Genomic DNA, 12,378 nt, shown 5'->3' with positions numbered 1-12,378 from the left:
TGAATGTTTTAAATTGTTGTTGTCTGTGTGTGTGTAAACTTGTTATGTATTCTCATTGTATATTGTGTATCTGTACAAACTCGACGTCATTGTAAAAGAGGGTCACCCCTCAATTGATCTTTCGAGGTTAAATAAAGGAAAATGAAAAAAAATGAAAAAATTAAATAATAAAAGTAGATAAAACAAACAGAAATCAAAATGCGATTCAGCTGAAAAGGGTCAGACCACTCTTCCCATGAATGAGGGTCGGAGGAATGACAAACATCACTTCAAACGTGCAGCCTTATATGCAGTTAAATGTGTTTACATCTGTTACATCAGTTTACGTGTCAACACAAATACATCCATTTGGTAAACACATGATAGAAAACACCTTAACATACGTTTAGGTCATAAAGCAATTAAACTCTCGAGGAAGTCTTGGGAGCTGTTTTCCCAAGAACATTCTTTATTGCCCGCCCCTTATAAATGGCACTTAACTAACAGAAGGTGTGAACATTATACAATTCACAGATGTCTAAGTAAAACATCACTGGAACTAATTCTCCCGTCACAAAAAGTATTGAGTTTTGCTGCAAAGTGTGGAAGGTCCTTTACAAAGGTGGAATCAAAAAGTCACTTTTTTGTACATTATCAAAATCATTGTGATGTGATAAATAAGCACTTTTTTTGATTTTGTTTATTAAAAGTAAACGTATTCTTCACAGATTTAGTGTTACAGTATATCAATGTGAGTATTTTCATTACAGTACACTCAAATGCATCAGCTTTTCTATTTTACCCGTCCTACATTTGCCCCTATAGCCTTGGGACGTTGGCATTAAATTAAATTTCAAGTGTCATTAGAAAGGTATTTAAAACTGGCTGTACCCTGTCCCACATCTGTGTCCGTGTGTGTGTGTGTGTGTGTGTGTGTGTGTGTGTGTGTGTGTGTGTGTGTGTGTGTGTGTGTGTGTGTGTGTGTGTGTGTGTGTGTGTGTGTGTGTGTGTGTGTGTGTGTGTGTGTGTGTGTGTGTGTGTGTGTGTGTGTGTGTGTGTGTGTGTGTGTGTGCCATCCCATATTTATTTCTAGTCCTGTTTGGTAAATACAGTGGGTTAGAGTCCCACAGAAATAGGTTAAAGTCATATTTTACATTCTCTTTTCTAATGTCTATATTCTATACTCGATGTATTTTAAACTTGATGTATTTCATGCCCCTGTAAAGCACTTTGAATGGCCTTGTGTCTGAATTGTTGCTATAGAAATAAACTTGCCTTGCTCCCTACAGAGGCAGAAGGAACGCAGGAAGATAGAGAGAGAGGAGAGGATGGAGGACGCTTCAGAGCAGGTGAGATCACACTTCATCTGGCCTCTGATGTTATTTCACTATTTCATTAGTGTACAGTGCCTTACAGAGTTTCTACGATGCCATATGTTCTTTCAGCCATCTCTACTGATTAATGTATCACCGCCAGAAAGAAGTGAAAAATTCAAATTTGGGTTTTGAATGGTTCTATTGAATCCTTATTGAGGACCGTCAAAATACACTAAAATATCAGAAAAATTTAAAGTTTTTCTATTTCAACCTTTAGTTTGCAGGAGTTGACATAAAATTATACAGTTAAAATGTGCAACAACAAAAAACAGACAAAGAAAAATAAACAGTAACCCCTCTATTTGTTTTGAATATGTTTATTTTTTTCTGACAGCTTTTTACCTTATGTTATCATAATACCCCCATAACCTCCTGTATGAACATGAGACTTCTGCTTCTTGGTGTAATTTAAACTTTAAAACAGGAAGAGGAAGCTGCCGGAGACGTGACAGAGAGCGACAGTGAGGAGGAGGAGAGCGAGAGAGTGGTGGAGGAGGAGGAGAGAGAGAGAGTGGTGGAGGAGGTCTGGACGTCTGTTGGTCCCAGACACAGAGGAAACATGGACCACCTCCCCAGTGCCATGACGACCACACACAGCAAGGGCCACCAACAGCTGCACCACAGGACCGCAGAAGAGGTGGGTCTAACAGTCAGCCCTTCAAAATAAAATAAGCAACCAAACAGACCCTGTTTAAAATGAATCTAGTTAGGATGCAGAAGGCTACAATTGGGACATACTATTACTTATTTATTTCATCATAACATTGCACCTTGATCTTGCCTCTTGCTTTTATATATATAGGGGAGAGTGGGGTGAGTTGTGCATTTTGGAAGTTGCAAAACCCCTTGTTTCTAGAAAACCGTGGAAGAAATTGGAAATGTGACCACATATTTAAGAAGAGCCATCCATTTGACTCATCCTGTAAAGAAGGGAGACACAAGGAATAAGATATAAGCACATTTAAGCTCAAAAAACTGTGTTTTGCCTTTCAAAGTAAAATTTCCATGATCAAGGTTTTTTAATTATTGTGTCTGAACAATTATAGACACGTTTGAAAACATTTGACACATGTTTTAGTGCTTTGGTAAGCTACACTTTGAGTCTATATAGTTAGCACGATGTCAGCCCTAAATTGCTGCATCATGCCTATTATCCAAAATTCTGGGGCTGGGGTGATTTGTGCCAAAGGGCCTAGGTGAGTTATAAGTAAGTAAGTAAGTAAGTAAAATGTATTTATAAAAGCACATTTATGACAGTTTGCACTGTCCAAAGTGCTGTACATAGTGCATTCAGTAGGTAAACAATGAAGGTAAAATAACAATAACCAAAATAAAAGACGTAAAGCCCATACATCCACATAAACACAGATAGTAGTGCAGAGGTAAGTAAGTAGTGCAGAGGTTAATGGGGAGGAAACACCAGGGTGTACATATGGGTTTTGAGCCTTGATTTAAAGGCAGAAATGTAGGGGGAATCACATTTGTCAGGTGGCAGTTGGTTCCACAAGCACGGAGCAACTAGTGCAAAGTACATTTCTGAGAGTTGTGCCAGTGGCATGGCTGTATACGCTGGTCACCAAAAGAAAGTGATTGTCTACAGTAGCTCAGAAGAGAGTGACATCTCAATTCCACTTAACGACACCACTGATGAGAGTTCAGATGGCCAGAAAGATGATGATGGTGACTTTGTCATTGTGAGCTTTGCAGGCAAAACCACCTAGATCTGCTAGGCCTTGTTTAAGAAAATGTACCTTCAATCTTTGTCAACTATTTACTTTATTTACTTTAAATACACCTTAAATAAGTGATTGTCTAATGGATTTGTCTTGCATTACAGTTTTTGAGATATATATAAATTGGCACAATTCACCCCATCTTATTTTCTCCAAATGCACAAATCACCCCACGTTGTGGGGTGATTTGTGCGACAAGACAACTTTTTTTCCGAAAGCTATATTTCTTAAACAGTTTATTCCAGATCCAAAGTTTTTATTGCCAGGGATGCACAGCATCCTGAAATATATGTACATATTTGAGTTGGAGACATAACTGTCAAGGCCTCACTTTAAAATCACTTTGAGTAAAAAGTTGCACAACTCACCCCACTCTCCCCTATATGTCGCATCCCAGCATAATATTTATTCAACCGCCAACTGCACCACAGGACATCAGAGGAAGTGGGTGTAACATTCAGTCCTTCAAAATAAATCAACCATTAATTGAATTCGCTTAGATTATTATTATTATTATTAAATTCACTCAAATAAGTACAAATTGAATTCACTCCTTCAAAATAAAACAAGTAACCAAACAGACCCTGCGTTCCACATCCCATACCCTTGTACTTTTTTCTATTCTGCATACTACATCTGATCATAAAAAGAATCTAGTTAGGATGCAGAAGGCTACAATTGGAACATACATACTAAATCTTTGTTCTACCATACTAAATAGCAGAAAGTATGGGTATTGGAGTCAGAGTAAGAAAAAGCCAAAAAAATAATATATATAAAAAAAAGAAGACTCAAAGAAGATAAGTGTAAAACAAGGACTGACTTACTCCGACTCCCTGGCATTCAAGATCCAAGGCTGGAAACGATTTGAAAAAATTGTAAGTCGTCACTTTAATCAGGCCAAGATGTGTGGGGAAAGTGATATACAAATCACTGGAATGGAGGTTTGATTCATGACCATTTGGCTTTCAGCTCCGAACTATTGTGAGTAATACTTATCTGTACTTCGTGCAGGTGAACAACAGTGAACATCTGTGAACCACATGGATAATAGAGACGTGCGTTCAAAAATATCCCATGTTGATTTATTTAGCGTTTGAATCAGCATGTGGTCAGAGTAGATGTCTTTTTTTTTAAAGGAATACTTCACCCATACGGAACCGGCGTTCTCTCATTATGAAATAACTTTTATAATATAATGAATGAGGTTTTTCTTCCCTCAGTTTTTCCTCAGTCTTCCCTTGGCCCAGCTGTCTTGTTAATCCTAACCCTACATTTTACCATGTGTGATGTCACACATGGGAAAATGTAGAGTTAGACAGTGAGACCATAAAACACTCTTTCTGCCTTTTCTCAGGCTAGGATGAACCGATTTCTAAAAAAATTGCAAATTTATACTACATAGGATCTCAAGAGTTCAACACACCTTCATACTTCCATCGGTGAAGTAGGTCTTTAAATCAGTAACATGCTGTCATGGTTTGGTATTGAGAGGTGTGTGTGTATGTGTGTGTGTGTGTGTGTGTGTGTGTGTGTGTGTGTGTGTGTGTGTGTGTGTGTGTGTGTGTGTGTGTGTGTGTGTGTGTGTGTGTGTGTTGCTTCATCGTGTCCCAGGAGCCAGAGTGGGACGTCAGCAGCGCGTTTGTGGCCAAAGCCGCGAGTCACATCAAACTGAAAGGCCTGAAGAACAGAACAACACAGATGTACAGAGAGAACAAGGAGAACGAGGCCCGGAACAGCCAGGTACACACACAAACACAAACACACACACACACACACACACACACACACACACACACACACACACACACACACACACACACACACACACACACACACACACACACACACACACACTCATGGTAAAGACTGTTGTGTTTGCAGGTGGAGACCACAGAGGAGATGAAGAGGAGGGGGGAAGCTCTTACAGGTATTGACCTTCTTTAGATGAACCTTGTGCCCCTGGAATGACTGTGGTGCAGGAGAGATAGACATCATTTTTATGTTGAAGAAAATTTAAAGATAATTTTTTGGGCATTTTATGCTTTTATTAGACACGTATGAAGTGCATAGACACTTCATACATGTGTGTGTGTGTGTCCATGGTCCAGTGCAGGGCATTCAGATGTTTGGACGAGGCCTGTACAGCCAGGCAGTGGACATGTTTACAGAAGCCATCTACTGCGACCCTAAGGACCACAGGTGAGATACAATGGGAATTATTTTTGAAACTTTTATTTTTGGTGGTTTTACATAAGTTAACATGTTTTGACAAAACACAGTTAAAGCCCTACTTCACCGGTGGGAATATGAAGGTGTATTGAACTCTGAGATCCTATGTAGTAAGTATAAATGTGCAAACATTTTAGAAATCAGTTCATCCTAGCCTGAGAAAAGGCAGAAAGAGTGTTTTATGGTCTCACTGTCTAACCCTACATTTTACAGATGTGACATCACTTCTTTAAAAATGTAGGGTTAGGATTAACAGGACAGCTGGGCCAAGGGAAGACTGAGGGAAGACTGAGGGAAGAAAAACCTCATTCATTATATTATAAAAGTGATTTTATAATGATTGAACGCCGGTTCCGTATGGGTGAAGTATTCCTTCAAGTTAAGCAGACAATACAGACAATACTTACAACAACAACAATCGTATGATAAGGCGAGGAACTTCTGAGAGTTGACGGACAGTTCATATCTCACCCTCTCTACATGTAGGATGCCCATTAGTTCCCTTAACCAAATCTCAAACTGAGGGGCTGAGTCTGGTTTTTCACAACTGAAATGTGAATTCTGACCCCAACACACAAACGCACCATAACACTGTTCTCTCCTGATCGTACCACCTCTCTCTCTCCTTAAACTTTTTTTTTTATATATTTTTTATATATATAATTTTTTGCCCTTATTGCTTTTATCAGAAAGATAATAGAGACAGAGATGAAATGGGGCAGAGAGGGGGAATGACATGTAGAGAACGACCACGGGCCGGATTCTAACCCCGGGGTCTGCTGTGAAGAAGATTGAGCCTCTAACCACCACTACACCATGACCCCTCCACCTTTAAATAAATCTCTCTATCCATGTGACTGTGTCTCAGGTTCTATGGGAATCGCTCGTACTGTTACTGGTGCCTGGAGCAGTTTTCCGCTGCCCTTAAAGACGCTCAGAGGTCCATCCAGCTGGCTCCGGATTGGCCCAAGGGATACTTTCGTAAGGGGTGTGCCCTGATGGGGTTACAGGTTAGCGACATCTTTGTTTACAACACACCACCTGGGCAATGTAAAAAATAAATATATACTGTATATGGGTCAAATTAAAAGTACTTTCAATCCTTCATCAAGTAGAGTGTATTGTCATGTTTCATATTTGTAGCTGGTGACGTGTGTGTGTGTGTGTGTGTGTGTTTGCGCTTGTGTGTATGTTTGTGTGTATGTGTGTGTGTGCGTGCGTGTGTGTTTGTTTGCGCTTGTGTGTTTGCTTGCCCGTGTGTGTGTGTGTGTGTGTGTGTGTGTGTGTGTGTATTTCAGCGTTACAACGAGGCAGAGAGGGCCATGGATCAGGTGTTGAAGTTGGATCGGCGCTGTAAGGAAGCCTCCAGTAAACTCTCAGCCTGTCGCGTTATGCAGCTCATGGTGAGACGTTTGACAAGCCCCTGGAAGGCTCCACTTTCCCTCAGGCTGCTATTAAAAGTCTATGAACTCAAGTTACCCAAAGGCACTGCACTGCAAACCAGGGGCAACGTCATTTCAACACTTGAAAAGGCCTTCTGTCAGTGTTGAAATGAAGTTGCTGTTAAATGATGTAAATAAATGTCATTATGTTAGGAAGATTTTCAATAAGAAGTTTTAGTTATATGGATTGATTGATTGATTGATTGATTTAATTTATTTCAGACATATCAAATAAAAATTAACCATATCAAAAATACAAAATGAAATGAAAAGCACAAAAATACAATAAACAAAAATGCCTTCAATCAGAGTTGAAATTAAGTTGCTGAGTTTTGTAAACGTTGATTTAGTAACTTGCTTCATGGCATTTCGACAGGATAGAGAGTTAACTTCAATGTGCTAAGGGGCGCTCTGGTGGCGTAGTGGATAGAGCGCGTACCATATTGGCTCCGGCCTTCGTTGCAGTGGTCGCAGGTTCAAATCCGACCCGTGGACCTTTACTGCAGGTCATCCCCCCTCTCTCTCTCTCTCTGTCTCCCCCTTTCAACTCTGTACTATCTAATAAAGCTTGAAAATGCCCAAAAATTATCTTAAAAAAAAATAATAATTCAAAGTGCTTATACCTTTTTGTGTTTTTCAACAGTATTTTTTTTAAACTCATTTTAGGAGTTAGGTTTTGAGGAGGAGCAGAGTAAACTGCTGCTGGAGAAGTTCACCACTGTTGAAGCGGTCATCACTTCCCCATTGGCCAAAAGTAAGAGCCGCATGCACCACACAGACACACACACACACACACACACACACACACACACACACACACACACACACACACACACACACACACACACACACACACACACACACACACACCACTTCTGTCCACACGGCGGCAGCACTGCTCTAAGTTACAGTCATATCAGACCTCAATAGCAGAAACATGCTGATACTACAGACAGTAAACAATGACAGCAAGAAAGAGACATTATTAAATACATGGAGAGTGAAATATATGAATATGAATCTCATTGATGGTGATAATTAGTTAGTCATATTTGTGTTATTTGTAATATTTATAATATTGTAACGCTTTGGCAACACTGTTTGTACCACACATGTCATGCCAATAAAGCTTTTTTGAATTGATAATTCCTGTCTCTTATTTCCAGCACTGAAGCAAACCTCTCAGCTGGACCAGAGCGGGTAGGTTTATAATTAGAAGCAATAGCTACACATAGACAACACCCATCACGTTAAAATATTAAAGAATATACAGAATATGTTTTGGGGGCGTGAATGTTATGTATGACCTGCAATACTGGGTCGTTTTAAACACCAACTAATGTTATACAGCTCTGGAAAAAATTAAGAAACTACTCAAAATAATCAGTGTCTCTGGTTTTACTATTTATAGCCAGGTGCTTGAGTAAATTATTTTTTTTTATTTTTTTTATAGACTACTGACAAGATTTCTAATAAATGCAAAACATATTTTCAACCAGAGCATTTCCATTAATTAATATAGAGATGGCGATTTAAGAAAATATTTGAAACGGTCTCTTAGTTATTTCCAGAGCTGTATGTTTCTGTATAGAAATATTAACGGAATCTACTCTCTTTAAGTTTAATAAAACACAATGTCTAATGTGGGTGATAAAAAGATGATCATGTTAATGTAGTAATGGCTTTAGTTTCTTTGTCGGATAGCATTTGATGGATAAAATAATAGAAAAAATATTCACTTTCTCTCACATTATCCTATCATGGGATTGTTACTTTACTTTGACTCTTTTTGTTCTCATCCTTCACTTTTTATTCCCTCTCTTTTCCCCAAACATTCTTCCTCTTTCTATCTACCAGGTTCTGTCGCTCTCTGTGGGTTGGGAACATTACATTGGAAGTTACAGAGAAAGACGTCTGGGATCTCTTCAAAATGTAAACATGTCTGTGTGTGTGTGTGTGTGTGTGTGTGTGTGTGTGTGTGTGTGTGTACTTTTACAAGCATCTCTGTGAGGACCAACTTAAGCTTTAAACCATCAGAGTGAGGACATTTTTGGAAAGTGAGGACATTTTGCCTGGTCCTCACTTCTTCAAATGCCCGTTTGAGACCAGGTTTTAAGGTTCAGGTATGAATTAGGTTTATGTTAGGGTTAGTGTAAGTGTTGGGGCTAGGCATTTAGTTCTGATGGTTTAGGGTTAGGGTACGGGGCTAGGGAATGCATTATGCCAATGAGTGTCCTCACATAGATAGAAGTACAACGATGTCAGTGTTTTTCCTTGCTCAGAATTGGCCTTTGGGGGTTCAGTATGCTGACCGACTTTCATGGGGTCGCGACTGTGCAACAGTAAAGTGTGTCTTTCAACACAATTACTTTGGACTTTAAATATAGGCTAATAAGAACTGGAAAAAAAACAAGGAAAATGCAAATAAATATGTGAAAAATAAAATAAATAATATGTCAAAATAAAAATGAACTGCTTAATAGGACACATCTTTTGCTAGAAGGAATGTGGGGCATCTGTTATTTCTCATGGAGCTGACTAGATAATAAGATGTGATAATCAAGACACGAGTGCAGACTCCACTTTCAACACGGTATATACAGCTCTGGAAAAAAACAAGAGACCACTCCAAATGTTCAGTGTCTCTTGTTTTACTCTTTATAGGCATATGTTAGAGTAGAATGAACATTTTGGTTTGATAATATAAACTACTGACAACATTTCTAACAAATTCACAATAAAAATATTGTCATTTAAAGCTGGGGTATGTGATTTCTGATTGGTCAAAGTTAACATGAGCTGTACACTTTGACCAATCAGAGCGAGGCTCCGATTATATAGTATACAGTATATGACGCAGACTCAGCATGACTTTGACAGTGCTTTGCTGCTGTAGGCTAGATTGCTCTGTTTCCCTGGTTACAGGTTTGGTGAGATTGAGAGCATCAGAGTTCTTCACGAGCGATTCTGCGCCTTCGTCAACTTCAAGAACGCTAACATGGCCGCCATGGCCCTGGAGGGGCTGCAGGTGACACACACACACACACACACACACACACACACACACACACACACACACACTCAATGATAAGGTTACATTTTTCAGGTTAAAAAACTTTACCTGATGTTTTTTCATTCCCACTATCAACTGCGTTCCTATACCCATACTTCCATACTATTTAGTATGCCAGAAAAAGATTTAGGATGTCCCAATACATGCACGTCAATTGCAATATGCTTAAAATACACATATCTTTATTCTTTATTCTTGACATTTTTTCGACTTAATGAAAAAAAAACCTTCCTTATCTGATTTTCTTTTCTCACCCAAGGCCCTAATACTCTTCTGTACTTTAGTATGTAGTATAGAAAAAAGAAAAAGTATGTGATTTGGAACGCAGGGATTATCTTAACTTCAATTTAAATTAATAAATTTGATCAACTTTCAAATGTTGGGGCGACTGTGGCTCAGGTGGTAGAGCGGGTCGGCCAATGAATCGAAGGGTTGGCGGTTCGATCCCCGGTGGTAGAGCGGGTCGGCCAATGATCGAAGGGTTGGCGGTTCGATTCCCGCCCTGCCACCTGTGTCATGGTTGTTGTTTCCTTGGGCAAGACCCTTCACCCACTATGCCTCGTGTGAATGTCGATAGTTAAAGCCTGCTATCGGTGTATGAATGTGTGTGTGAATGGTAACGTGTAAATAGGAACAGGTCTCCCTTGCAAAAGAGTCTTCGGTCTCAATGGGATTTACCTGTAAAAAATTAAAAATTTGCTCTTTCGTCCCTTCCAGGGTGTTGATCTGGGGGGCAGTAAGCTGGTGATGAGGTACCCGGACCGTTGGAACCAGCGGACGTTGCCCCCTGTTCAGAGGACCAACCCCGGCCTCGGTCCCACCAACACAGGCACACAGCAGAGCCAAGCTGCCATAGGGTACTAACACTCACTGCACACTGTATCTGTGTGCTGCTTTCTTTGCAAGTCCAAGTGTGTGTGTGTGTGTGCTTGTATGTGTGTGTGTGTGTGTGTGTGTGTGTGTGCTTGTATGTGTATGTGTGTAGTTGTTTGTGTGTGTCTGTGTGTGTGTGTGTGTGTGTGTGTGTGTGTGTGTGTGTGTGTCTGAATGTACTGTATGTCTGTGTGTATTTATCCGTGAATATGAACCATGGATCTTTTCCTGTGGTTCTGTCCATGCAGGTCCAGAGGGTGTGCGCCTATAAACGGAGACGAGTGCTTCTACTGGCTGACGACGGGCTGTTTCTACGGCGACAAGTGCCGCTTCAAACACATACCAGAGCATCAAGGTCGGGACAAGAAACCGTGACAACCCTTTAACCCTAACCATGTCACCTGTAACGTAAGGCACCATGGCACATTAAAGAAAGACTTATAAGGAAAGAGAGAGGACTACAAGATGCTCTGATTGATGTTAAGTCGCGGCTATTGGCCACAACAGATATGGAGACACGTGATGTTTTTTATTTTTATTTTAAAGATTATTTTTTGGCATTTTCAAGCTTTATTGGATAGTACAGAGTTGAAATGGGGAGACAGAGAGAGAGACAGAGAGAGAGAGAGGGGGGATGACTTGCAGTAAAGGTCTACAGGTCGGATTTGAACCCGCGACCACTGCAACGAAGGCCGGAGCCGATATGGTACGCGCTCTATCCACTACGCCACCGGAGCGCCCCTGGAAACACTTTTCAGAGGAGAAGGAGAGAAAGAAAGAAGGGAGTACACAGACAACTGGAGTTTGTGATGGAGAGAGAGAGAGTCAGATATGGCATGTGTGTGATAAAGGTTGTGACTCTGAGAACTTTTACAACCTCAGAAAGACAGAAGTTTAATACTATGCCACAAAATGCCTAACATAAGGATCTCCCCAAAGGAATTTAATTTATTGAACGTGCCATTGATGAGAAGTCTCGCAGCTTCATTTGACACACACGCACACACTCGCACGCACACACACACACACTCACACGCACGCACGCACGCACGCACACACACACACACACACGCACGCACGCACACACACACACACACACACACACACACACACACACACACACACACACATTCACACACATTCACATAGGCCCACTCACACTCACACTTCATTTGGATCCAAGAGAAACCCCTATGATGAACTCCTGGATTCTGCGTCCCTTATTTGTGGGAAGAATGTCATCCGTCATGAAAAGGATTTACCTGGGACTAATACGTTTGGTTGAACCATATTGGAAACACGACCAAATAAGTCCCGAAAAATCTGTGACACGACAGTTGAAACAGTCCAGAGCTATTTTTCATAGTGTTACAAAAGAGATCCAACTTTTTGAAATGTGTACTGTACATGTATTTTCACAAAATAAATAAATAAATAAAACACAAATTCAAATGGTTTACTAAACACTTTCTTGAATCATACATCTTTGCTATGTGTTGCAATGGTGGGAAAATATATTCACACGTTGTTTAGTTGGTCACAGTGTCAGATTAGACTCATGAAGTTTTTGCAGTAAATTGTCTGAGAGACATGACATACTACACATTGATACCCCGACCAATCATAGCTTGCCGTCTTGGAATAAACACTGTTGCTATCGCTACATTCAT

General features: G+C 40.2%; 1 protein-coding gene across 1 annotated transcript in view; it reads left to right on the top strand.

The window, feature by feature from the left end:
• LOC307252466 (uncharacterized protein) overlaps window positions 1-12,109 on the top strand; it is a 29,779-nt gene extending 17,670 nt beyond the window's left edge. The window contains exons 4-16 of the mRNA XM_080030139.1: window positions 1,269-1,328; window positions 1,780-1,992; window positions 4,703-4,831; window positions 4,973-5,018; window positions 5,200-5,290; window positions 6,189-6,330; window positions 6,619-6,723; window positions 7,429-7,516; window positions 7,929-7,962; window positions 8,620-8,694; window positions 9,688-9,790; window positions 10,553-10,692; window positions 10,957-12,109. Of these exons, the coding sequence (XP_079886265.1) occupies window positions 1,269-1,328; window positions 1,780-1,992; window positions 4,703-4,831; window positions 4,973-5,018; window positions 5,200-5,290; window positions 6,189-6,330; window positions 6,619-6,723; window positions 7,429-7,516; window positions 7,929-7,962; window positions 8,620-8,694; window positions 9,688-9,790; window positions 10,553-10,692; window positions 10,957-11,083 (1,353 nt within the window). The 3' untranslated portion in view covers window positions 11,084-12,109. The remainder of the gene's footprint in view (window positions 1-1,268; window positions 1,329-1,779; window positions 1,993-4,702; window positions 4,832-4,972; window positions 5,019-5,199; window positions 5,291-6,188; window positions 6,331-6,618; window positions 6,724-7,428; window positions 7,517-7,928; window positions 7,963-8,619; window positions 8,695-9,687; window positions 9,791-10,552; window positions 10,693-10,956) is intronic.
• Window positions 12,110-12,378: the final 269 nt, after the last annotated feature.

The sequence above is a fragment of the Ammodytes marinus genome (assembly GCF_949987685.1).
Source record: "Ammodytes marinus genome assembly, chromosome: 6".
NCBI classification, from domain to species: Eukaryota; Metazoa; Chordata; class Actinopteri; order Uranoscopiformes; family Ammodytidae; genus Ammodytes; species Ammodytes marinus.
This window is presented reverse-complemented; position numbering and strand designations above follow the sequence as displayed.